Source organism: Peromyscus eremicus, chromosome 15 (assembly GCF_949786415.1).
Source record: "Peromyscus eremicus chromosome 15, PerEre_H2_v1, whole genome shotgun sequence".
In the NCBI taxonomy this organism is placed as follows: Eukaryota; Metazoa; Chordata; class Mammalia; order Rodentia; family Cricetidae; genus Peromyscus; species Peromyscus eremicus.
This window is the reverse complement of record NC_081431.1, coordinates 10689044-10716745: the sequence shown is the minus strand read 5'-3', so window position 1 is coordinate 10716745 and position 27702 is coordinate 10689044. Positions and strand designations below refer to the sequence as shown.

General features: G+C 44.3%; 1 protein-coding gene across 4 annotated transcripts in view; it reads right to left on the bottom strand.

Annotated features, from left to right (window-relative positions):
- Mark1 (microtubule affinity regulating kinase 1) overlaps positions 1-27702 on the bottom strand; it is a 112630-nt gene continuing 84928 nt past the window's right edge. For 3 of the 4 annotated variants that reach the window (XM_059281002.1, XM_059281004.1, XM_059281005.1), the window contains 9 exons: positions 23303-23402; positions 22125-22237; positions 19789-19942; positions 19299-19492; positions 14001-14101; positions 12379-12543; positions 9250-9516; positions 4089-4133; positions 1-2053 (listed from right to left, as the gene is read on the bottom strand). In XM_059281002.1, coding sequence (XP_059136985.1) covers positions 1699-2053; positions 4089-4133; positions 9250-9516; positions 12379-12543; positions 14001-14101; positions 19299-19492; positions 19789-19942; positions 22125-22237; positions 23303-23402 — 1494 coding nt within the window. In that variant the 3' untranslated portion in view covers positions 1-1698. The remainder of the gene's footprint in view (positions 2054-4088; positions 4134-9249; positions 9517-12378; positions 12544-14000; positions 14102-19298; positions 19493-19788; positions 19943-22124; positions 22238-23302; positions 23403-27702) is intronic. The other variant, XM_059281003.1, reaches the window with a different exon arrangement.

The window sequence follows — 27702 nt, the reverse complement described above, 5'->3', positions numbered from 1 at the left end:
TCGACAAAGAGCAAAAGACAAATGCTTTATTATGAGATCTGTTCAAGTAAGAGTTCAGTGTGCACCAGTGAGTGAATGAGGGTCTGCATTGAATGTTGTGAATGAACACCGGGTTAAAAAGGGGCCACACGCTTTTGTTTTGTTGCCCCCTACCCTTCCCTAAGGCAAAAAACACATCAGTTAGAACAGAATGTTAAGAAGAAAGCTACATCAATCACAGTACAGTACAGAAGATAAAACCACCTTTGTCTGGAAGCCATTGTGGAACAGCCCATCACCTACACTGGCAGCAGCCAGGTAGTTTCCAAGGACAGCACTGATCACAGCAATAATTTTCTCTCAACTGGTAAGCTTTGGGAGCATTTTCTATTCCTCAGGAGTATGCAGATGGGGCCATATGCTGATATTACAGTGAATCACAACATTAAATAAAACCGCACAGTCAACCTCCAAGGCTTTTCAGTACAAAGTTAGCGTTAAGAAGGTACCATTACTAGTGGCTTTACGTTGCATACGTCACTAATTATCAAAGAAGAGAAGGCAAATGACCAGTCACAAAGCTGCACATTACAGGCATAATGTTGTGGAAGAAACATAATTTGAGCAAAAAATCAAAAACAAACGGGTTCTGAGGGAGCCAAGTGAACCACCAGGCAAGCATAAATCTGTAATGAATGGGTGTGGAGAGCACGTCTTGCTCGTGGGTCACTACAGTGGTACGAGTGGATGGAGCTGGGGAGGACACTGGGGCAGATGCTCCCAATGCCTGTCAGTTCCTGAGGCGGCATCACATCTTAGCCAACGCAGTCATCAACATCATACAGATGAGCTTGTGCTATGAGACATCCCGACACTCTTGCATTCCCAGATACCCTGCGTGTTCCGAAGGCAGCAAACCTAAGTGCTGGTTTATTTCTCAACAGCCATGTGAACTATGGATTCTTTCACTCTCTGCTGCTAATTAGCAGGTCAGAAAACAAAGGGCAAAATAAACTCATTTCTTACCTTGGTACTTCTGAGTTAGCTCAAGGCAAAGCTATGGTTTCTTTTCACTTGGTTTAGAAAAGTCTAGGTGCTGACACTGTAAACACTTTGTGTCCCCCAACTACACCTTGTCTGGACACAGGCTGACAGCAAGAAAAGCAGGAGAAACTGAGTGACACCAACCACTGTCAACTTCTGGTTTAAATTAAATATGATTTCAAAATAATTTTATAAAGTTCATGCTACAATTTTAAAGACTATTTCTGTGCGCTTTTAATCCTGGACACAATATTCAAAATAGCATGATGGAGGTAAGAATTAAAAAAAAAAAAACCAAAATGTAAATAACAAGGAAAACCATTTTCAAATTTCAAATTTCAAAGCATTAACCATACATTTCTGTGTGGAGATCTAGACAAGTATACAGGTTTTAAAGCAATCATATTTTATTATACAACTCTATGAACAGAAAATGAACAGAAATACACAATATACTTACCTGTACATGTGAACCTACTTTTTAAGCTACAGATTCTTATTATAGCTCATACTGACTTTAGTTTTACAGTTCATAACTATGTATAACCTTATTGCATTAAGGACAAATTCTACATGGGAGATTCACAGGTGGACCACAGTAGGCATCACCAGTACATTCAAAACCTGTAGCTCAGATGTGGGTGCATCTTCCCTGTTCCTGGAGCTCACACATCATTACAGCTTAAGCTCATTTGCTATTTTGGATGCAATGTTCTTAAAGGCAATAGATGTCCCAGATATTCGCTTGAAGCGGACCCCATTCAGTGAGAGCCGAGGTAACTTGCAGACTTCCATCTCCCACTGCACAAGGCTGTCCTGCCTAGCATCTCCGTGGACACAGAAGAGCAAGAACCTTTCTTTCTGTTCGTAGTCACAGTTGTTGGCATCTAACACTTTTCTGATCTCTCTCATCATGTCATTGGGGTCCATCGAGCTAGTGGTCTTCATGCTCCATGTGAACCGCAAAGAACGCGGCTTGGAGTCCTTGCCCTCTTCCTTGTCTCTTTCTTTTGGCTCCCCTGATGTACTTCTAGAAGAAGAGGGAAAAGGGAAACACTTAAAACCAAAGTTCTATTCAGCAAAGAAATTACAACCATAAAATGTGAGTGATAACTCCATGCCTAACTGAACTATGGGACCAGAGATGCATGCTACGATGCTGCGTATAAACAGGCCCAGAGGCACATGGGCTTCGGCATTGAGCATCTTCAGTCTAAAGCTGCAAACTGTCTTAAGTGCATTTGTTCCTGGGAAGGAATTTCTAGCTGAAAGTGAAAACTTATTGTTTTTTCTATATTCTTCATTTTCTGCACATACACATACCACAAACACACAGACATGCTTTCCTCCACATGCATGCGTGGGTGCGTGCATGCGTGTGCACACACCCACACACACCCTTACAAAGACACACACAGACACACATAGGATTCTCCTGATAGAACACAGTATTAGAATATAAATACTTCCCCCTCTTCTGTCCTCTTTGTGTAGGAGCAATGTAACGACTACAGAGGGAAGGAGGATTCAATCTGACAGTCGGGAGGTGGACCGCAATTATGGCAGGACATCTCAGCAGCACCCTTGCTCTGCTCTTTCCCATTTCTCTACAGGCATATGCAAACTGGCTTAGAAGGCAGCCCGTGGCCTCTACCCCTTGTCTATCACTTCCCTCTCTGCTCTCTCCAATGGGACACGCTGGCTTCCATGCTGTCCCTGACCACAGGCCTGTGCGCTCTCTCCAAGCCCTGCACAGGCAAAGCTGACCCACCTGGCTACAGGATAACTTCCTTTCCTTTTCCCAGTCTTTGCTTGTTTTCTCCACCAGAGTCCATAATGGCCCGGACTCCTGCCCTGACATGGGTCCTTCTTATTCTAACTCTTCCATACTCAAGCCGTTCGAATCCACGAACGGATCACTTCTTAGTCTTCTTGTTCCTCACCCGGCCTCTCCTGTATCTTAAACTCCAGGCAGGCCATCTGCCTGCTTCACTTCTGATACAGCCTAGGCTCCCAGAACTATGCTGGACACAAGAGATGGTTGACACACTGGATCTTTTTAAATTTTTTTTTTTTGTTTTTTTGAGACAGGGTTTCTCTATGCAGTTTTGGTGCCTATCCTAGATCTCACTCTGTAGACCAGGCTGGCCTCAAACTCTCAGAAATCTGCCTGGCTCTGCCTCCCGAGTGCTGGGATTAAAGGCATGTGCCACCATGCCCAACCTGACACACTGAATTTTGCTGTGTAGGTATTGCACAAATAACAGAATCAGAAAACCATCTCAAGTAACCATAGGAGGGTGAACTTAATGGATTTCCATGATTCAGAGTTCCTTGTATTAAATATATTAAATGGTTGTCCAAATACAGATATGTTGCAATTTTTGCCTATAAACATTTCTCACTCATTTGTGAAATTATATCTTTGAAGGACATTTGTCTCTTCTATAAATCCATACATATACATTTATATATATGTAAGATATAAAATATAAAAAGGAACATAACAAGGTAGTTCCTTTCATTCCAAGATACCTGAACCTCCAAAGTGCTAAAAACTGCAATCTTAAGAAAATAGAGAGTAAGTTACAGAAATACAGGCCAAAGACCATTAAACAGACAGAAAGTATTTACTTCATTGTCTTTTCTATTTTTCTCTGGGGAAAACCCAGAAAGCATGTCAGTGTAGGGTTTTAGAACGTGGTCCAAGACTGGACACTCACCTCAATATATTACTATCATCAAAACTTCTGCATATTTAATGACCTCAGTGCTCTGCACCCTTCCATGGAGGCTCATCTCAGTGACCACATCACAGAGAGAGAAAAGTGCATTTTCACCTAGAAATCCCTCTGCTCTGACTCACTCATCTAACAGAACAAGACACCCAAGTATGCAACTCAAAGTCTGCTGAACTGGAAGCTGATGAACTTGAACTCCATTACGTGCTAGGTGAAATTAGGAAAACCTACTACACTTGGAACGGAAAGAGTCAAAGTGCAGACGCTATCTATCAAGCATCACCGGGGTCACAGGTGTGAATGCACCCAGCTGCTGTAGCTCACCTGGCTGTGTCGGTTCTGCCACTGGCTTCGCCTTCACTTGGATCCCTCAAAAACAAAGAGAAGGTTGAGATTGAACAATTTGCAAAGCAAAAGGAGATCAAGAAAACCCACAGTTAAAATGACACTGAAGTAAGCTTCCTCATTAACGCTGTGTGTGAATCCTCCTTCACACTTTTACCGTAACAAGCGTGACTGCCATTTCTTGAGCGTCTATGAGACATGGTTGACAGAAAGTATCAGGTGAAAAGTTAGCTGTTTTTTAAACACAATCTTCCAATTCCAAGCTACAATTATAATTTAATAATTTATCTTTTGGCTTAGTTTAGTATAATCTAAGGATAAGTAAGGTTTAATGACTTATAAATTAAGCTTGATATAATTACATTCATGTCTAGAAGTTGTGGCTCAGTTGAGCAAATGTGCTAACCTTGCAGTTGAACATTAAGCTTGGGGGCTGAGCAGCTAAGGCTATGGCTAGGGAACAGGGGCTAAGAAGACAGAGCAGTGGGTTAAGTCCTTGCTGTACCAGCATGAGGACCTGACTCACCCACTGGGGGCATCCCGAGGGCCTGTGGCTGGCCTGGCCCAAAGGTCCAGCCTCAGGTTTAGAAAGAGAACTTGTCTCAAGAAATAAGGTAGAGAGTGACAAGAGACACAATACCATCTTCTGGGACACACACACACGCTCACTCACTCACACACTCACAGGTCGGGGTGGGGAGAGAGATTGATTGAATGATTGATTGATCAAGAAAGTGAGCCTGGGCTTGAAAAGATGGCTCAGTGGTTAAGAGCACTGCCTGTTCTTCCAGAGGACATGTGTTCAATTCTTGAAAACTGTAGTCCCATGGGATCTGATGCCCCCTTCTGGTATGTATACATACAGACGAAACACCCATATACATAAACAAATCTTTAAAAAAAAGAAAAAAAGTGAGCCCAACATGGTTTTCTAAAAGTAAATACTAATTCTTAAATAGACAACGAATTTATTTGAGAAGTTATACTAAGAATCCACACACAATAAATCAGCAGTCTATCCACACAGATGAGTCTAAAACACAGACTGAATTATTAAAAAGAACAATAATCTCACCTAGATATCCATCTGTAAAATAAAACCAGAAAAAATGCTAATTGTCTTTGCATTGAAGGTGATTAATATTTTTAAGATCTTCCAAAATTCTAACTATTGATATTTCAAAGGTAATTGAAACTGAGTCAAGTTACAACCTGATAAGCAAATCTAAGAGGTAGTTTATGATAGAACAAAAACTTTGAGAAGCTACAAAAAGCACCATGTGGAACACTTAAGATTTAAAAAAATGTTTTAGCCTTTCCACATTTATATTTTTATGTAAAATGTGCACCTAGTGGTTAAAGTCAGCAGCGCCCTCCTCCCCTTCCCCCTCAGTGCAGAGCCACTGCACAGCAAGCTCAATCTGAGCACTACACATTACAAGTCTCCCAAGCCTGCAGGGCTAACTATAAGGCCCTTTCCATAGATACACTGTGCAAAAAACATTTTTTTTTTGGAACTGAAAAGGATAATAAAATGTATTTGCATTCTCAAATATTTTTTTTTAATTTCTGTTTTTATAATAATTGCTATTTTTACCAGGCAGGATATTAAATACTCAATGCCACCTGTAAAAATTACTTGATTATAACAAACTGAAGTAAACACATTTCTGAGCCAGTTCACTCCATGCTCCGATCCACTGCATAGACGGGCAGTGCTCTCTCTACCTTAGCAGCAAGCCTAGTCACACTGTTGATCCCCTCTGCGAAGACAAAACACCGGTGCCCGGAAGGGACAAGTCTCCTTGGACTTTTCTGTCCTATTCACGGAGAGTACACTGCCAGCAGGCTCTCAGCATCCAGAATGGATCCCCCTTACTCCCCACTTCCTTCCCTCTATGGAGCTGAAGTAACTCCAGCCACAGGTTGGTCCCGCTTTCCTGGGAGGGGCAATTGTGTCAAACAGCCCAAAGAGTTGGCTCTGAGTGACCTTGGTGGGAGGCAGGCAGGGACACAGAAGCACAGCTAGCAGCAACAGCTGGAGCAGCTTAGCAAGGCTCTGTGATACAAAAGCAAAGACTGTATGCACAGCAGTTCACACTTAAAGGAGCACAAAGGCCATTCCTTTTCACTGAGGAGACACCAAGCCTGGTGGAGAAGCAGCAGCAAACAAGGCGGGATTGCATGGGGGACGCACAGAAGTGCAAACACTAGAGGTGTGCGGAGATACCCGAGGGGGGAAGAACAGGAGAAGGTCAGCCGGGAGGAGTAGGCACACTACAGAAGTGTGTGCGCCCCACACTCTCAGCAAGATGAAAGCTAATTAGCCCCTCCCTGTTTCTTGGTATTCTTTGCAGTCTGTAGATCAAACTGAAGGCTTTGTGCATGCTAGGCAAGCTCCCCCTTAGCCCTAAGGAGTGACTCATCAGGCTTACACTGCATACATACTGTATGTACGTGTGAGGAGGAAGGGGACCCGCAGGAGGTGACAAATTGACTTTGAGGAGTGGCAGCAGACAGAAGTGGCCACTCTGAGTGGACTGAGACGCACCATTTGCAAGAGGCAACTGGAGGGCAGTGCTACCACTTCTACAAAGTAAGAATGAGGAGAGTGGGGGTCAGAGGCTGAAACTGAGGATGTGGAGATGGAGCTTTGGGCAACAGGATGCATGGGGATGAAGCTCTGGGAGATCTGGGATCAAGATGGAGGCTGTTAACCTGAGAGGCCATCTACTGCCACCTCTCGAGGTGGACGGAAAACTGGCAGAGGCAGTCCAGAGTCTGTGCACTCTGATGTTTGGAGGTCATGGGAAAGCCAAGGAGCCTGGGAAGGGGCAGCTGGTTTGTGAGGCAGGAAAAACCAGCCAAGAGAGGAAAGTGGCTCAACTTTGAAAGACACTACAAGAGCCGGGCGGTGGTGGCGCACGCCTTTAATCCCAGCACTCGGGAGGCAGAGGCAGGTGGATCTCTGTGAGTTCAAGGCCAGCCTGGTCTACAGAGCGAGTTCCAGGACAGGCACCAAAACTACACAGAGAAACCCTGTCTCGAAAAACAAAAAACCAAAAAAACAAACAAACAAAAAAAAGAAAAGAAAAGAAAGAAAGACACTACAAGAACCAGGGCCCACAGTCACCTCACGGCTCTATTTACACCAGTGACTAACAGTCTCACTAGCACCCTGCAAACAGCTGCCAACACACCCTGACTCCGTTACAGACTGCGGGTGGACTTTAGGCCTTTCTCTCACAAGGTGTCACTCTGCATACCTGTCCAAACAGCCCAAGGTCACTGATGGTCTGCTGAGACACTTGCATTTGAGGATTTAAGGTTTGAAACTCAACTGTGGGGTCCTACACAGAGGCTCACAGGCTGGAGGGAGGAGGATGCTGCTCTTCTCTACCCATGCTTTCTGTTTGCTTGTGGCGGGTGCTATTTTGTAATAGCAATCCACCTTCCTTCTGAGTGCTGGGCTTAAAGACATGAACCACCATGCCCAGCTTCTCCAAGAAATACTAGGAACATTAATTAGAGACACTGCAGGTATCACAGTTTCTTCTTCATTTATGATTTAAGGTTTAACTCATGAGAATACATGATATGGACCCTTAGACAATCATGCCTTTCCATAAACTCATCCTAATATTTCCCTTGTTAGCTCCATAGCCCTTGCCTAGCAGTGTTTTGTATGTAGCAGGGTTCCCATTACATGTAGTGATATAATTTACTATTTACACCAGTCTGCATTTGTTTGGCAACCCATGTAATCAATGTGCATTGTGCACTGTATAAGCATGACTACTTTGTACCAAGCACAGTTGTACTATTTCCCTGGATTATAAGTCTATCAAACACATATTCATCTAGTGTGGATAACAGCACTTGCTGCCAAGCCTGATGCTCTGAGCTCCATCCACCCCAGACACCACACGGTGGCAGGGGAGAACTATGGTGATATTTTATTTGTACTGAAATGTGATTTTAATTTATGTTAATAAATAAAGTTGCCCGGGGGTCAGAGCTATTAGAGCCATAGCAAAAGCTGGGCGTTGGTGGTACACGCCTTTAATCCCAGGACTTGGTAGGCAGAGCTAGGTAGATCTCTGTGTGTAAAAGGATACAGCCAGCATTGGAGACACACGCCTTTACTCTCAATACCAACCATAGAAGACCTGGAGGTCTGTACAGACAGGCAGTGACGAGGCAGTCATGTGGTTGGGTTTACAACCAATGAGAAGGCAGAACAGAAAGTCTATATAAAGACAAACAGACAGGAAGTAGGTCTCTTTCAGAAAGGTCTCTTGGCTGAAGAGGCTAGCTGCAGCAGGCGGGTAAGGCTCTGAGCTCTGATCTCTTGGCTCTCTTCTTTGCATTGGTTCTGTGTTTCTTATTTAATAAAACGGTTGGTTACATCTACAGAGAACTGACTCTTGCAAGTGTCCTTTCATTCCTTCCTCTCCATATGCTATGGTACGTGCTCCCCTGCCCATCTCAATAAATAGTGTAAAAAATTAAGCTAATTATTTTTGAATGATACATGAGCTTATATTTAATTTTTTTTCCTAAATAAAAACATTTTAAATCTTAGGCAATTTTTTAAAACTTTTTTTTTTTTTTTTTAAACAGGGTCTCTCTCCATAGCCCTGGCTGTTCTGAAACTTGCTATATAGATCTGACTGTCCTTGAACTCACAGAGCTCTGCCTGCTTCTACTTCCCAAGTGCTGGGATTATAGGTGTGTGTGCACCATGCCTAGCAAAACGATTTTCAGGTTAAGTTTTTGCTCTATTCTACAAAAGCTTTACATTCTTTTTGTGAAGAGCCTTGTGTGTCCCAGGCTGAGCTCTGATGCATTCTCTAGCCAAGGGTGATCTTGAACTTCTTGCTGCACTTCCTGAGTGATGGATTACGAAGTGCCAGGCACTGACCGTGGCTTCGTGGGGGTTCAGCAATACTCCATCAACTGAGCCCCATCTCCAGCCCTCAAGTTCTCATTTTGCCCATTTGTAATTGCTCTCTTAAGGAAAGAGACTATTTGTTCCTGGTGTTTCACACTCAGTTCCTGTAAAAGGGCAGCTTCAGTGAGAAGCCATGACTCTAGAGAAAAGAAGCAGAGAAAACCACCACAGCCCGAGGGTACTGACCTGCGCACGAACTTGGAAGTGATTTTGCTTATTATACCAGTTGACGTCCCCCTCCTGGCGTGTGCCAAGGCGCCGGTCTCATGGGACGGGGAGGCAGGAGGCCCATTGTAAGCGGCGGTGGCGCTGCGGCGCTCTCGGAGCTGCTCCCCATGGAAAGTGCTTCGGCTGGAGCTCCCTCGGGGAAACCGGGTCCTGTCTGGAGTGGAGGCGGCAGCACTAATACTGTGAGCAGACGGAGAAGCAGCAGGCGCCCTCTGAGCTGCACTGCTGGGAGAGAGGAAGACAGTTTTCAGAATGATGACAGGAGCAGCTTTCACTCAGGCTGAAAACTGGGGAGGGAAGAAGTGGGGCTACTTCTGTTGCTCCCATGATTTTGTTCACATTAGAAATGAGGTGCATGGGATAATAAATTTACTGTCTCATTATACAAGGACGGGAGGTCAGTTTAAAAATATACACTTCTTGTAAAATTTGGTGATTAAACATTAAAAAATTACTGACATGAAGACAAATATGTCAGAATCCAGAATGCCCAACCTGGGTGCTGCCTATGTGTTTTTACTATGTAATCTGTATTATCTGAGATTCCAAATGCTTCAAAACCCCCAAATTTTTTGAGCATTGATATGACACTACACATAAAAATTCCACGTGTGATCTCATGTGAAGTGCACTGAAAACACTATGAAATATCTTTAGGCTGTGCATGTAAGGTACGCCAAAAACCTAAGTGAGTTCCATGTCTAAATCCATGTCCTATCCCAACTCTCCCATTATACACATGCAAATATTGCAGAGCTGGAAATGTCCAAAATTCAAAAGGCTCCTGGGCCTAGGAATTTTAATAAGGGGTACCCAATCTGAATACTACTAATGTACATTGCTCAGCAACATACAGAATGAACTTTATTGTTTGTCAAAAAGCCTTTTTATAACACCACCCCATGTTTCTACTTTAGACCCCAGGGAATTCAATGCTACATGGTGCTGTCAACATGACTGACGAATGCAATTACTGAAGTGAGAACATGTTCAGATGTTCTGAGCTTCAGAAATCCTACAAGACGTAAAACTCAAAAATGTGAATTGAATTATACCCAAGCAGTTGCCTGACTGATAACACAGCTGCTAGGACCCAAGGCCACAGTGCTTAGCCGGGTTCGTTTTTATGTGTCTTTTCTTTGGGGGGCAGGTTTCCAGATAGAGTTTCTCTGTGTAACAGCCCCGGCTGTCCTGGACCTTGCTTTATAGATGAGGCTGGCCTCAAACTCACAAAGATCCACCTACTTCTCCTGAGTGCTGGGATTAAAGGTGTGCGCCATCATATCTGGCTTTTTGTGCCGTCTTATTTTACTCCCCCTCCCCCATGTAACCCTGGCTGTCCTGCAACTCACTCTGCAGACCAGGCTGGCCTCGAACCCACAGAGATCCACCTGCCTTTGCCTCCCAAGTACTGGGATTAAAGGTGTATGCACCACTGCCTGATCTTTTATTTTTAAATTTATTTTTATTTTATGTGCATTGGTGTTTTGCCTGCATATATGTCTGTGTGAGGGTGTTGGATCCCCTGGAACTGGAGCTATAGACAGTTGGGAGCTGCCATGTGGGTGCTAGGAACTGAACCCAGGTCCTCTGGAAGAGCAGCAAGTACTCTTAACCGCTGAGCCATCTCTCCAGCCTCCTGATCATTTTTTTAAAGCTTCATTTATTTGTGTGCATGTTCACATGTGTGCTCCTGCCACAGTGCATGTGTGGAGGTCAGAAGACAACTCCCAGCTGGTTCTCCTTTCACCACGTGGATTCCAGGGATAGACCCGAGGTCACTGGGCTTGGCAGTAGGCACCTCTACCACCCATTGATCTGCCCACTAGCACTCAGTTTACCTGACTGACACACCAGCAGTAATGCTTTGTGGATGGATTAAAACTACACTCCTGTAAGAACTTTCTTCTCAGCTGGGCAGTGGTGGCACACGCCTTCAATCCCAGCACTCGGGAGGCAGAGGCAGGCGGATCTCTGTGAGTTCGAGGCCAGCCTGGGCTACAGAGTGAGTTCCAGGAAAGGCGCAAAGCTACACAGAGAAACCCTGTCTGGAAAAACAAAAACAAAGAACATTCTTCTTGAAAATGATTTCAAGTAGTTTTAGATGACCGCTGAAGCACACAACAGGTGTGAACTCCAATCAACACTTGGCTGAAGCACACAACAGGTGTGAACCCCAATCAACACTTTGCTGAAGCACACAACAGGTGTGAACCCCAATCAACACTTTGCTGAAGCACACAACAGGTGTGAACCCCAATCAACACTTCGCTGAAGCACACAACAAGTGTGAACCCCAATCAACACTTTGCTGAAGCACACAACAAGTGTGAACCCCAATCAACACTTTGCTGAAGTGCACAACAGGTGTGAACCCCAATCAACACTTCACTGAAGCACACAAGTGTGAACCCCAATCCACACTTGGCTGAAGCACACAAGTGTGAACCCCAATCAACACTTGGCTGAAGCACACAACAGGTGTGAACCCCAATCCACACTTTGCTGAAGCACACGAGTGAACCCCAATCCACACTTGGCTGAAGCACACAACAGGTGTGAACCCCAATCAACACTTGGCTGAAGCACACAACAGGTGTGAACCCCAATCCACACTTTGCTGAAGCACATGAGTGAACCCCAATCCACACTTGGCTGAAGCACACAACAGGTGTGAACCCCAATCAACACTTGGCTGAAGCACACACAGGTGTGAACCCCAATCAACACTTGGCTGAAGCACACAACAAGTGTGAACCCCAATCAACACTTTGCTGAAGCACACAACAGGTGTGAACCCCAATCAACACTTTGCTGAAGCACACAACAGGTGTGAACCCCAATCAACACTTGGCTGAAGCACACAACAGGTGTGAACCCCAATCAACACTTTGCTGAAGCACACAACAGGTGTGAACCCCAATCAACACTTTGCTGAAGCACACAACAGGTGTGAACCCCAATCCACACTTTGCTGAAGCACACAACAGGTGTGTACCACAATCAGCACTTTCCTGTTGCTGTGTCTTTTCCGAGCACTCTTGAGGAGACAGTGACTGCAGAGAACGCAGAGTAAGCAGGACTCACCCAGGCCGGTAGGCTTCAGAGCCATCTTTAATGGTTGGCAGTGTGACTTTAATAGGGTGGCCAGAGGTTGACATAGACTTCTGGTGGCGGGGCCGTGCTGAGGGGCCAGCAGAAGCTGCTGTGGAACCTGCAGAGGACATGCTGCTGGCAGACATCTCTGTAAGGCTTGACACACAAGGAAAAGTCCAGTTACTAAAACCCAAGGAAGAGATTTCCTAAATCTCAATCGACACTTTCATGACCGAAACACTTGAAAGAAACGAACACATATTCTTACTCCCCATTTTAGGTGTGTCCACTGAAAAGCTCTTAGACTTTTGTTCGGTGTCTGGGAAGGCAGGGCTTATTTATGGATGTGTGACAGCTACAGAGAGATGATTACTGCGGAGACATTTTTCACTTATTCTAAGATTAGTTTTGTGTGATGTGTTGCTGTGATCTTCCTGCATCATTTAAGCACTGAGAACTTACAGCTATATGAAAACCGCCATTTCTACAGACAGCACCTTTTAGCTTACATCAGTTCATGCTATGAAGAACAGGCTAGCCACTATGGGTATAAGGAGCCACAGATTAGCTTTGGTATAGGAGACACAGTAAATAATTGGAAATCAACTTCTAACCACTAAGCCTAAAGAATGTCACCCCTCAGGAGGCCACAGTTTCCTTGTGTGCCTACAACTGAAAGGAACTGATGTGAGGGTGGCCTGTCCCCTGCTAAATGGGTGGAGCTGAGAACAGAACTTTACACAGCAGGTGTGCTGGGGGATGGCCTTTCTGTAGGCTGTGAATATGTGTTGCTACCACTGCTTAATAAACAAGCTGCTTTGGCCTATGGCAAGGCAGCTTAGAGGCAGGTGGGAGATCCAAGCAGAGATACAGGGAGGAGAAAGGCAGGGTCGGAGGAGATGTGGAGAGTCACCTGGGGAAGCTAGATGTAATACAACACAGGAAAATCCACAAGACATGTGTCGATACACAGACTAGTAGAAATGGGTTAATTTAAGATGTAAGGGCTAGCTAGTAAGAAGTCTGAGCCCTAGATCAAACAGTCTGTAATTAATATTATGCCTCTGAGTAATTATTTTATAAGCAGCTATGGGACTGCTGGTAGGAGAGACTTGTCCAGACCGTGGGCCCAGGCAAGACCGAGAAACTGACTGCTATACATGTGCCTCATCCTCTTTGAGCTACAATGAGTAGTTTTTCCAACTACAATAAAACCCAGTAAGGAATCTGTGGTTCTTCATTCAGTTGAGGTGGGCACACTTCTCTAGAGGATGGGAAGGAAGCCTTATTATTAGGGTATACTATGAGTTGGTTGAAGTGTAAGAGACAAACAGATGATGGAGGCAGGGTACATGTGGAGAGAAAGACTCGGTCTCCTCAGATTGGGATTGTACATGCTACTTTGGAACTGAGGAATATTTACTTCCATATTTTGTTCAGAAACTTGGAAGTTATTCCCTAAACACCCTTCCACTCTTTCATCCTGGTACCAAGGGAAAAACCCCAGTGAGATGGCTATTGTAGTCTTACGGCTCTGAATTTCCTTTCCTGTGACCCCCACCCTACAGACATCTCAGCAAAGCTAGTCTGCAGCAGTGACAGAGACCCTTCACCTGCTGTCTCTTCCATTCTGCAGTGCTGTGTACCGGTCCGTGGTCCTTTCACACACGTACGTATTCCTCCTCGCCATGCTTCCTCCAGAATATACATTGTTCTTTATGAAGAAGAATAAAAAAAAATTATATTAGTGTGAAATCAAATAAGTATTTAAAACTGTTAATTATTAGAAAAACTTCACAGCATAATTTTAATTTATTAGAATCTCACATAAGCAAGATCCACTTTTTACACTTTCTCATATTTAGATTTTAGAAATAAAAAGTGAAGCGAAAGAAAACCAAAACAACAAAAAACAAAAACGCCACCAAACCACACCGACTACTGTCTTAGTTTACAGTTCCACAGGAGCAACCATCTAGCACGGGGAAGCAATAGGAAAGCGGGATTCACTCCTCAGCGAGTGGCTGGTTGAGCAGGGCAGAGAAGCGAGCAGGTCAGTATGAACAGGGCAGTGAAGACTGGGGCATGCCCTCCAGAAGCCTGTGGTCTTCTGCACCTACTGGGGAATTTCACCTCTGCTCCAGGTCAGTGCATGCCTGCTGAGGGCTCATGGAGGGCAGAGCAGTGCAATCTAAGACACTGCCCATAACCCTCTGTTTGAGTTAGGAGTCAGGCCACATGTAAACAAGAGAAAGAGTAGCAAAGAAGGGATAGACAGACAGACAGGCTATTCTCCTGACCACTCAGAAGACCCTTGACTGTCACCTATTCCATCAGGCCTGTCAAACACTATCTGTTACCAGTAATAGAATGGACAGGGGTGGTTTCTGTCTTTTGTGTTTTCATTTTGTTGCTGTTTGCAGTGCTGGGACTCCAACCCCAGGCCTTGCCCATGCTAAGCCAACACTTTACCACGGGGCTGCACCCCAAGCCCAGGAGGAGTGACCTCAAAAGAGATAAAACACACTGTTTCATCCTTGCTCCAGTGAAAATATCGTCCTACCTAATCTAGTTTTTACAATTCTTTAAAATACACAGTTAATCTAACATTTGTTTAGTATGAGCATTAGAAAGTTAATAGGTATTTCCTCAAATTCAGATGCAGAAGGGGAAAAAAATCATACAAGCAAATTTGTACAAGTGCAGTTTTTAAAATCTTTCAGTATGCTGGAGAGATATCTCAGCAGTCCCCTGCCAGAGGACCTGAGCCTGATTCCTAGCATCCATCTCAGGAGCTCTCACAACTTCCTGTAACTCCAGCTCCTGGGAATCCAATGACCTATTCTGGCCTCTGAGGGCATCTGCATACCTGCAGCAACCACTCTCTCTCACACACACACACATGAATAAAGATAATAAATCTTAAAAAAAAGGAACAACAGAATTGTAGAAGGATTCATACTATTCAAAAAGAAAGGTTGAATAAATCATGACACGTGTCAATTGATACTGATTAAAACCATGCAGCTTTTACAAAAATCTGCATGCTCCCATCTAGAAGGACCCTGCACCAGTGTGAAAACAAAATACAATTGCTGTAGGATATTTGCACACGGTGAATATGTATTGCTGTGACTGGTGTAATAAAGAGATGAATAGTCAACAGCTAGGCAAGAAGAGGTCAGGCAGGACTTCTGAGGACAGAGAGGACTCTGGGAAGAAGAAAGGAGGAGTTGCCAGCCAGACACGGAGGAAGCAGGATGGGCAGTACCAAGAAAGGTAATGCTGCGCGGCAGAGTGTAGATTAATATAAGGGTTAATTTAAGTTATAAGAGCTGGTTGAGAACAAGCCTAAGCTAAAGGCCAAGCTTTCATAATTAATAATAAATTTCCATGTCGTTACTTGTGAACTGGTGGCCAACAAAAAAGCTCGCTACATACAGTATTGACCTAACTACCATGGAAAGAAAGAAACAGCTGTTACGTTCATATGGATGAGCCTCCACAGGAGACTCCACCGGGGACACAGGACACAGCTATGGGCACTGCTGAGACGTGGACTAGCCTCCACAGGAGACTCCAGTGGGGACACAGGACTTGCACAGTCTGTAGCAATGGGATTAAAATGCAGCAGCGAATAAGGACAGACATGGAAGGGACAAAGCTGGGCTGGCCATGCAAAGAAGGTCCAATCCGAGTAGACGACAGACTAATGTGGAGAGAGGTAGAAGACACGGGAATAGTTTGTTTTTACACGGGGTGCTGACCTTTGAAACAGTCTTCCAGCTCACAGGGAAATACTGAAAAAAGTGAAGTCTTTATCCTTTCAAGCAGATCAGGTAGAGGAGGGAAGCAGCTATACCAGCATTCTTTACTTTTATGTGTAAGAGTGTTTTGCCTGCACGTGTGTGAGTGTATCACATGGAGGCCAGGGGAGGGTGTTGGATCACCAGGAGTTGGGTTACCGATGGTTGTGAGCTACCACATGGGTGTGGGAACCAAGCCTGGTCTTCTGCAAGAGCAAATGATCTTGATCACTGAGCCATCCCTCCAGACTTAATATACCACCCATTCTTACAGTGGCATGTACATCCACTTCTTAGACTAGGAAGTGCTAAGATAATTATATATTAAAAAAAGCATGGTCTCAATAACCATACAGAACACTGGCATCAGACAACTTAACCCACTTGTGATGAAGGTGTGCTGGCTTTGCTTTTGGTACATCATTGCATATTTTCTATTTAAAGTACCCCCCCCCACACACACACACGCACACCCCATACACTAGATAAAGGGTTTGTCTCTTTCTGTTGATTTAAGTTATGATTCTATTTCACTCTTATACTGTTCATCCTTCTTTATATTCCTGAATTCACGTCTGCTCACCAACATCAATTTCTTCACCTTATTCAGATCATCTGCCTAGCAAGGCATGTGTTGATGATCTACTCTGCCCTGTCCTTACTCCTGTGTTGATGATCTAGTCTGCCCTGTCCTTACTCCTGTGTTGATGATCTACTCTGCCCTGTTTACTCCTGTGCTGATGATCTACTCTGTCCTGTCCTTACTCCTGTGTTGATGATCTACTCTGTCCTGTTTACTCCTGTGTTGATGATCTACTCTGCCCTGTCCTTACTCCTGTGTTGATGATCTACTCTGTCCTGTTTACTCCTGTGTTGATGATCTACTCTGCCCTGTCCTTACTCCTGTGTTGATGATCTACTCTGTCCTGTTTACTCCTGTGTTGATGATCTAGTCTGTCCTGTCCTTACTCCTGTGTTGATGATCTACTCTGCCCTGTCCTTACTCCTGTGTTGATGATCTAGTCTGTCCTGTCCTTACTCCTGTGTTGATGATCTACTCTGTCCTGTTTACTCCTGTGTTGATGATCTACTCTGCCCTGTCCTTACTCCTGTGCTGATGATCTAGTCTGTCCTGTCCTTACTCCTGTGTTGATGATCTACTCTGTCCTGTCCTTACTCCTGTGTTGATGATCTACTCTGTCCTGTCCTTACTCCTGTGTTGATGATCTACTCTGTCCTGTTTACTCCTGTGTTGATGATCTACTCTGTCCTGTTTACTCCTGTGTTGATGATCTACTCTGCCCTGTCCTTACTCCTGTGTTGATGATCTAGTCTGTCCTGTCCTTACTCTTGTGTTGATGATCTACTCTGCCCTGTCCTTACTCCTGTGTTGATGATCTACTCTGCCCTGTCCTTACTCCTGAGTTGATGATCTACTCTGTCCTGTCCTTACTCCTGTGTTGATGATCTACTCTGTCCTGTTTACTCCTGTGTTGATGATCTACTCTGTCCTGTTTACTCCTGTGTTGATGATCTACTCTGCCCTGTCCTTACTCCTGTGTTGATGATCTAGTCTGTCCTGTCCTTACTCCTGTGTTGATGATCTACTCTGCCCTGTCCTTACTCCTGTGTTGATGATCTACTCTGCCCTGTCCTTACTCCTGTGCTGATGATCTACTCTGTCCTGTCCTTACTCCTGTGTTGATGATCTACTCTGCCCTGTCCTTACTCCTGTGTTGATGATCTACTCTGCCCTGTCCTTACTTCTCAGATATTGCTCAGATTTTCAGTGTGTGTGTTCGTATGTGTGCACATGTGTGCATGTGTGTCTGTGCAAGTACATGTGGAAGTCAGAGGACAATTTTCTCTCTTCCCACTCTGGGGTCCTGGATGAAGTTCAGGCTTGTTAGACATGGTGACAAGCGCCCTTACCCACTGAGCCATCTAACTGGCCCTTACTAAGTGATTTGATTACTTTTGACCCTCTTAATATTTTACAGCAACATGTTATGTTCTGTCTCTTTCTGTAAGAATACTTTCTTAAGTAGCACAGTGTTTTAAACAGTCACTATACAGTCAAATAGCTGACACATTTTATGCCTAAGAATATTGTATTTTATATCTGAGTAACAGTTTGGCCAGATAGAAAATTCTAGGCCTAAAATGCTTCTCTCCTACCCTTCTGGAAGTTTACAAACACCACTGCACCTTCAGGCATCTGCACTACTGATGGACAGTCTGAAGACAACCTAACTTTGTTCCTTTTCTGGACAGGCTGAAGTTAACCTAACTTGGTTCCTTTTCTGGTCATCAGCTCTCACACTGAAATCTCTAAACATTTCTCACCTTGCTTTCTGTGTATCTACACAGTCTGCTTTAACACGTCCAGGAGCACAGTTTCTTCTGGCATCTGTCTGTCATTCTGGGTCTTCTCTTTTTCATTTTTGTCATTCCTTCAAACCCCTACCCCCCCACTGACTAAAACACTACTATCTAGACCTCACCCACCCTATTCTCGCCAACCGTCTCTGTTTTCTTTCTATCTCTGTTCTTTCCTGCTGTCTTCCAGGACAGTACTCTGGTCTTTCTTCTAGCACCCAAAGTAATTTCTAGAGTGTGGCATTTTAAGAGACTTTGTGGGAGGTAAGTTGACAAATTATTAGTGAGTCTGCCCTCAGAGAGCAGTTCCCCTGTAAATGTAAGATTAAATGCACCAATGTAACACCAAAGAAACACCACAAAAGCAGGTCAAACAGCAGGGGTCTAACGTCCACTCTGAAGTGAGGCTATGGATTCAAGAATTTCAGCTGCTTCCAGGGCCTCTTGCCTATGATCCCAACACTGAAGAGGCTGAGGTGGGAGGACTACTGTTGCCGTGAGTTCCAGGTCAGCCTGGGCTAACAAGTGAGACATGTTGAAACCATGATAATGACAATAACAACGAATTCTCTGCACCGCTTGCTTCAACTATATTTGTGAGAAGCTTGGGTCCTTTTCCATGGTCTTTAAATGATGACTCATTTTGAAACATTTAAAAAGACAAAGATTTTACAAAATCCTCGTGACACATAAGAGCAAAGTTTCGATACAGGAGCTCTGACTCACACTTGGGCCAGCCGAAGACTTTTTCCTGTCGGGACCCACCAGGGGGCTGGCTGTCACTTCGCTCTTGGAGCCCACCATCGCGCTGCCGAGTCTCCGGGCCGTGTCTCTGTCCCACTCCTCCTTCTGTTCGCTTTCCACACTGTTGGCCTGGGGCCTCTTGGTGTAGGATACAGCAGGGGGAATGGAGGGACCCGCTGCAATGGGGAAGACCACAGGGTTAGCTGCAAACAACTGACCGGCTTCCCACAAACAAAGGCCTCTCCGTTAAAGTATCTGCGTTTGCGTGCTTCACACTCTTAACGAAGAGGAAACTGACTACACAATCAGTTCAGGTCTCCACAGAAGAGATCCTACTGATCATCTGATGATGCACGGCTGCTGGAAGTGTGTGTTGGGCAACACACACACACACACACACACACACACACACACACACACACACTCTGGGGCAGAGCTAGCCTGTCTCTCATTCTTAGATTTGCTCCCCCACCATGGTCACTGAAGCGACGCTGCTTCTGGTTGGCTGAGATGCTCCGCTGGACCTTCAAGTGGGCAGGGGACTGAAGAGTGCTGTTGTTCAGGTCACTGCTGGGCCGGGATCGCTGACACAAGTTTCCACTGGACAGTGACTCACCACCTTCAAACTGTGAGAAGAGAGATCGTCCGGATTTTAAAACGGTAAAGTGTTTGTATAAATAGACTGATTTGAAGCTATGTAAGGATCAATCAAAACTAAAAAACAGACTTCAAACTGGCAAGAAGGAGGGAGGGAGCTGGGTATGAGAATGCTCGCACTAGTACTTGTAATCTACTGTTGTGCACAACTCCTCACGTTAGTCAAAACAGCAGGTGACAGTCACAAAGCACTGCATGGTAACTACAGAGCAGACACAATCCTTAGGTGTTTTACTCATTACTTTGTTTAATCATTGCTACAAACCTGTGATGCATTAACCCGTACTTTCCATGGAAAAACCAAGGTCAAGGACATCATTGGAATTCAAACATGATACCATCTAAAATCGTACACACACACACACACACACACACACACACACACACACACACTCTCTCTGATGAGGAGATGACTTCCCTCAGCACTGACCACGCTGAGCTGGGGTGAAACACAACCTCTTTCTGCACTTTGAAAGCCGTGTTGATAAGGTTCTGTGTCAACCCCTGGCACTGCAGTGGGAAGTCAGGACGCTCCTGTCAAGCTGTAGCAATGCTGCTGATTACAGCAGCAGAGCTGTGGAGCAGTGACCCTTCCGCAACTACTCTAAACCTTCTCAATGGCCTTCAGAGCGAAGCATTAGTGTCCATATTTCACAGATTAAGAAACTGAGGCACAGACAATGAGGTGCAGAGTTGGTGGCTCTGGTGGAGGACAGTGGACCTGACTCTTTCCCTTCACAGTAGCTTCAATAGTTTACTTCCAATTCAATTCACATTTGATTTAATATATGCCTGGACTTTGTACTTGAATTAATAAGAAAATTCAAGTGCCTGGAGGTCATTTGAAATCCAAATAGGACCAGTCAGAAGAGGCTAGAAATAACTATTTGGGTCATTCCCACCTAGCTCTCTTGATACTGTGCACAGCCCCTGCTGCGGGCGCCCTTTGGAGACCCGTCTCCTCCCAACAGTTATTCTTCCTCCTCAGTTGGCTCACTGAGAGGTCAGATGAGTTAATACTTGTGACAGTTCCTAGCATGTACATGCTTTATAATCCTCTGATAACAACTCCCATACTGTAATCAAACCCTTGCTCCAAATCCAGATCTTTGCACCCCATCTTTACTATGAGTGCCACCCGACAAGACTCTCCTCCCGCTGCCCTGCACTGAGCAAGCTTCTCAGTGCACCCACCTTCCCGACAAGCAAGCCACCTTACACAGCAGGCACCTGTGGGAAATCAGGGCTCCTCCCACCTTCCCACGGTCACCAAGTGCCATTAGCTTTATGTGCTACATGCCCCATGGAGCACCGTGGTGGACTTCACCTAGCTTACGGGTGCCAGCTCTCCCACACTCCCCGAGTATCTGCAGCATGCCCCACAGTGAACTATGCTGCTGGCTGCTTAGCTCTACGCTGAGGCTCCTGGACTGCAGAACTTCCTGGCTTTACCCTCATGGTGTCAGCAAAATTTCTGACAGAGGCAGGCTCAATAAACTTCAGTTGGAATGCATGATTTTGCTCACAGTTGTATTTAATTATGAATAATTATAGCCTTTTTAACAGAATGCCTCCCATAGATGTCTAGTTTTCAACTTTCAATGCTCTGGCCTCTGTTCCTATTTCACTTTATCCCTCTACAGCTGCTTTTCCAAAGGATCATTTACTTATGTGGCCCACCACTCACATACAGTTATTGCCTGCTTCTGTCTCCTTGCCATGGACCTCTGCTGGCCATCAAAGAGTCACTTGACACAAGGCCAGCACCACAAAGCACCTTCTTCTGGGGTCTTAGGTATCTATGTGGTTGCAGACACACATGCTTCTCTTTGCTTTAGTCCCTGTCACTTCTGTACACTCATAATCACACTGCCTTGGGCTACACAGTGTGCACCATGTAACTAACTCTGGGGACACATGCTCAAAATCAAGGCTGTGGACAGAGCTGCTGGGGCCCAGCAGGGCAGTGGGCCTGTTCGTTCTAATGAGGTCAGTCTAGAGTATAGCACCCTGATTTGTGATCTCTAATTAGACTGTCAGGATCTTTGTGCTAGTTTTGGTTCCACAGAGAAGGAATACATTTGCTAACATATCTTTATCCATTTACCTCAAGAATTCATTTATATTAATTTAAAAAGACAGAACACTTACTTCAGGTGGTTTTCTTCCTAGAAGAATATAAGTAGCCATAACTTCATCGTATTTCTGACTTACTAAGGCATCATTGATTTCATCTCGTGCAAAACCCATGGTGACCATAATGTCTAGGAAAAAAAAAACCACAAAATTTTCTGAAAGTATATCTATTTAGTAAATAATTAGCAAAACATATAGATCTGCCAATAATGTTAGGAAAAACTAGTCCTTCAAACATTCAAAGTGAGCTTTAACTACAAAATCTTTTGGATTATAAACTTACAGATAATATATATTCAGATACTACACATTTATAATTTTTAAGATTTATTTTAATTGTTTTTGCCTACATGTATCTATGTGCACTACATGCCTTCCTGGTATAAATGGATGGCAGAAAAGGGTATCAGTTTACCTGGGACTGGAGTTACAGATGGTTGTAAGCCACAGTCTGGGTGCAGGGAATTAAACCTGGCTCTTCTACAGGAGCCAGTGCTCTTAACTGGTGAGCCATCTCTCAGCCCCATTTCTCACTTTCTGTCTGTGCAGAATGATTTATAATATGGACTTAATATGTTCACCCAGTTCTCACTTCCTGGGGCATTTCTGAGCTGACTTCCTTTGTCCAGGTCTGCATTGTCTGAGCCCCACAGACCCCACTCTCCTGTCTCTCTGCTGTCTCTCAGCTCATTCTCAGCTATTCACGAAGAGGAGACCAGTTCAATTCAAGACCTCTGCTTCCTTTCTCATCTGCAGCTCAGAGTTCCCCTATTAAGGCCTGACTTACACAATGTTTCCATCAAGTTCTGAAGGAGGACTGGGGTCAGGGAGGGTGGAGAGCAGAAAGGGAGAGGCAATGTGCCCACAGCTTAGACGTCAGTGTCCTGGACTGTGCTACACTTCAGTCTGCTCAGCGCTAAGTTAGAGTGGGCATTCTTCCAGTCAGGGAGTGCAGAAAGAAAAAAATATGTTTGTCTAATTTATTTTAATTCTTGTTATGGTTGCCAATAATTGAACAGGACCAGAGATACACATGAAAACTAACCAAGGAACTTGAATATTTTAGTGTTTGTCATTAGGTGATAATGAAGTACTCTAAAATAAAAAGTCCCATATGAACACTCCCGTGCCAGGCCACCAGAGCCTCCCTTGTACTCTGCTGGCAGTGCTGTTTACAGTGCTGAAATACTTACCTATTCTTTTTGCATCATTGAGATCGAGCTCAGGCTCAGAATATGGTTTTAGTTCTTCTTCTTCATGACCAACATTCATCCATCGGTCTTTCATTATTTGCTAGGAAATAAATTCTAAGTCATGTCTAGTGAATTATAACATTCAACCCACTCCTCAATGTGAAATTCATCGGTTCACTCAACAAGAGTCATGTGACACTTTCAGATAAAGTTACTCTATGTACTTTAATTAATAGTCCACCAGAAGGTGTGGATCTCTAGGACACCCAGAATCTTATCACAACTAGACTGGCCAGTACTCACCAAAGGCAATGCACAAACAACCCTCCTTTCATATTCCTTTAAAAGGAATATTTTCAAACTGCCAAGTTTTAACATGAGAACCTGATTTTAACTTTTGCTTCATATTTTTATATATAAGATTAATAAAAAGATTTATTTTTCTGGTCTTTTATCAAATTCATGCATCTATTTTAAAATCCCATTCCGCAGAAAGAGGATATCTTGGGGATGGAAATCTAGGTTAGTCAGTTCAGTTAACTCCAAGAATATGGAAAGGGAAGGTGATAAAAATTAAAGTCCAGAATCAGAAATTAAGTAATAATCAAGGTTAAAACAGGTACTGGTGTGAATTATCAGGATGAAATACCCTGATGCTGTGAACATCAGCCCTGGGCTGTTAAAGACAACCCAGTGGGGACTAACCATAAGTGGGAGGAAACATCTACAGCTGGGGAGGGTGGGCACCCAGAATATGTGAAGAAGACCTACAAACTGTAAGCAGCAAGCCACACCCGAACTTCTACTGCTGGCGGAAAAGCTACGCTTACGCAGAGGAAAGTTTTGAAAATAGCTATTTTAGAAAAGTTCACAGACCTCTACCCACAACACACGGCCAATGTTGAAGCTTATTAACTATAACTGGTACAAAGGGCTGGAGAGACGGCTCAGTGGTTAAGAGCCCTAGCTGCTCTTCCAGAGGCATTGGTTTGATTCCCAATATCTACAGGTGACTAACAACCATCTGTCACTCCAGTCCCAGGAGATCCAATGCTGCTCCCTGTGGCACCAGGCATGCACATGATGCATAGACACCCATGCAGGCAAAACGTCCACACATATAAAAATAAACAACATTTTAAAAAAACTAGAAAAAATAAAAATGAATGTGTGGCCATGTTAGCCACCACTGGGGCTCCCGTGAGGGCAGATGGGCATGCACAGCAGGACTCAGCCAGTCTCACGTCCCTCCCAACCTCCGCTGTCCACGGCCATGGCCCTGGGCTACTCCATAGCCGTGGGCCTCAACAAGGGCCACACAGTGACAAGAGTGGGAGGAGCCGAGCAACTCACTGGTGGCCACGAGGAAGGCCTGGCCAAGAGGACTAATGTCCTCCCCCATAAATGTTGACGCTGCATCATCATCATCATCATCATCATCATCATCATCATCCTAACAATAACAATGATCATGTAAGACCATTCTTGAAGTCACTGCTACTTCAAGGTTTTTGTTTGTTTGTTTGTTTGTTTTAAGGTTTGCTGTAAGAAATCCTTCCTCTAAAAAACGTGTAAGACACATTAGTGCAACAGTGGTGCAAGGGTTATGGGAGTCACCAACCACCTTCTGACTGGATTTAAGCCTCATTCCTTGAGAGGACACTCAAACCCGACACTTCTAAAGTGGCCAAGAACCTGAGACTAGGTAAGTCATGGGCCTAGGGAAAAACCTACTACTATTATTCTGCTAAAGAAATATAGCAATAAAATGACTCCTAAAGGTATACTGCTATAGGTCAGTACACCACTCAGCCCTCACCAGAAAAGCTTCTTCTTGCAGTAGATAGCAATTACCACAACTGGACAGTGTGCAGAGTGAGAGACTTTGGAACACTCAGTCCTAAAAGGGGTGTCTTTACCAAACCCCTCCCCTCAAGGCTCAGGGATTTTTGCAGAAGAGGAGGTGGAAAGATTGTAAGAGCCAGAGGTGGTGGATGACTCCAAGGACACAACAGGGTTGATACACATGAACTCACAAAGACCGTGACAGCATGCACAAGACCTGCACAGGTTCAAACCCAACCAAGTCCAGCATGGAGAAGGCAAGTAGACATGAAGTACACACCTAACCAGGGAGCTATTTGCAGTTGATAGCTGCTGGGAAAGGGAAAACTAGTTTTCTCCAGTGGAGTATCACTGGGCTCATCAAACACACTCCAGGGCAGGCCCCATGCCCAGGACTAGTTGGCCAACATAAAATGGACTCTGTGTTTTTTGTGTGCTGTTTGTTTTGTTTTGGTCTTGCTGTTTTTGTTTTGACTTTTTTATTTCTTATGTTTTTTTGAGAGACAAGGAACACCAAGTTAGGTGGGTGGGGAGGTGGAAGGAGTTCCAGGTAGAAAAGAATATGACCAAAATATAGTGTATGAGAAGAAGTTTAAATAAAAAAATCCTAAAAAAATGGTATCCAATTTCTCTGGGTCATTATTTCAGGGAACTGTGATCAGCCTGTGTGTAGTCTAGTGTGCAGTATTATATTTCTAACATGAACTCACAGTTCTGTGGCAGAAAAAGTTTTGAGACAGATCATGCTTAAGTATATCAACTAGAACTTCTGAAAATGAAGCATTTTAAAAAGCATAATCATCAGGCTGTAGAAAAGGCTTAGCAGTTAGGAGCACTACCTGCTCTTCTAGAGGACCCAGGTTCAAGTCCCAGTGCCCACGTGGCAGCCCACAACTCTCTGTAACTCTAGTTCCAAGGGATCCATGGCACCAGGCATGTACATGGTACACATATATATGAATGTAGGCAAAATACCCATACACATAAAATCAAATAAATAATAAATAAACCTTAAAAGAGTCTAAGCATCATCATTAGCAACAGAAAATATTAAATTATACAAGATAATGGGACTCATTGTGCTAAGATCAAATTTTTGGAAGATAATTTGGCTCTTCAATCAACTCTATGCAGTCTTGTGTTTTAATACTCCAGGTCTCACTGGAGTGTGTACTATGGCCCTGTGTGTGCAGGCAAAGGCTCCACCACTGGGCTGCAGCTCAGCTGCTGAGATTAGCCTTGATCTTCAACTATTCCCATTCCTGGGCTTATAATCCTATACCATGAGGTCTGGATAATTTTCAGCCTCTTCATGTTAAGGATGAAAGAGTAAAACATTTGGATAACTATTCTGGCCAAAATTTAAATGAGTAAATTAGTCGTCTTTGAGCGAAGCACACTTATTTTTATGAGCAGCCCACAGAGGTTTGTAAGCACTGTCTCCCCAGGTGACTTTCTATGTTCTTTCTCCTCTGCCTTTATGTGGCCTGCTGCCTCAGCTCTGGGGAGCTGGTACTCACACGTAGGTGAGAGAAGTTCCTGAGTAAAAGTGGATCCCAGTGATACCTCTAGCCTCCGCCAGCACTGGCACTCATGTACACATCCACACACATATACATGACTTAAGTAAATCTTAAAAAAACAAAAGTGGACTCCAGAGCTGGAACAGCAGAGGCTGATGTTCTCTGAAGTTCCAGACCCTCAGAACCGACAAGTCAATGGTTTTCCATTCTGAGGAATCACACACTTTCTATGAATGGGTGTAAGTGAGCTGAGAAAAACAGTAATACACAAATTCACTACAGACATCAGCATTAACATGTCTTTTCACCCCCAAAGGAAAGACACAAAAACCGGAGCTAAGAGCTAACCACACTTACACAAACAAGCAGTAAAATTACCAACTGATCACTCCTCAAAGCCCTTAGTCCCCCACGTCCTCAACTTCCACTGAAACATACTGTGTCTTTCAGAAAGTTTGTGTGGAAAGAGAATGAGGGAGGGAGCCCACACTGAGCTGAGCACTGTGAGCAGGGCTGGCCTCCCAGGGCTGCACCTCACACTGCACCTCAAGGTGTGCGCATGCTCCAGAAAGCCCCTAGAGAAACATGTACTGCACAGGAGCTTCACGAGTTCCCCGTCCTTCCAACGCAGGTAGGAAGACTTTAAAAGTCTAAAGTGAGGAGTGGGTACCAAGTCTCTGAAATTTTCTTAGTAGAGACCAAAATATTCCTAAAGACAGATGTGAAGGCGCTAAAGGGATGGCTGGGAGATTAAAAGCATTTTCCCAGATTGGGTTCCCAGACCCACATGGCAGCTCACAATCACCTGTAACTCTAGTTCCAGGGGATTTACCACCCTCTTCTGGCCTCTCAGGGCATTACATGTATGTAATTCACATATATGGAAACACGCAGATACATAATCAATCAATCAATCTTTAAAAACTAAAGAAGGCCAGGTGGGAAAAATGTTTAAGATTATCAGTTATCCTAATTATGGCATAAGAAAGATTGGTCACCTTGGTTACTAGAATCTCTGCTCGTTCTCTAACA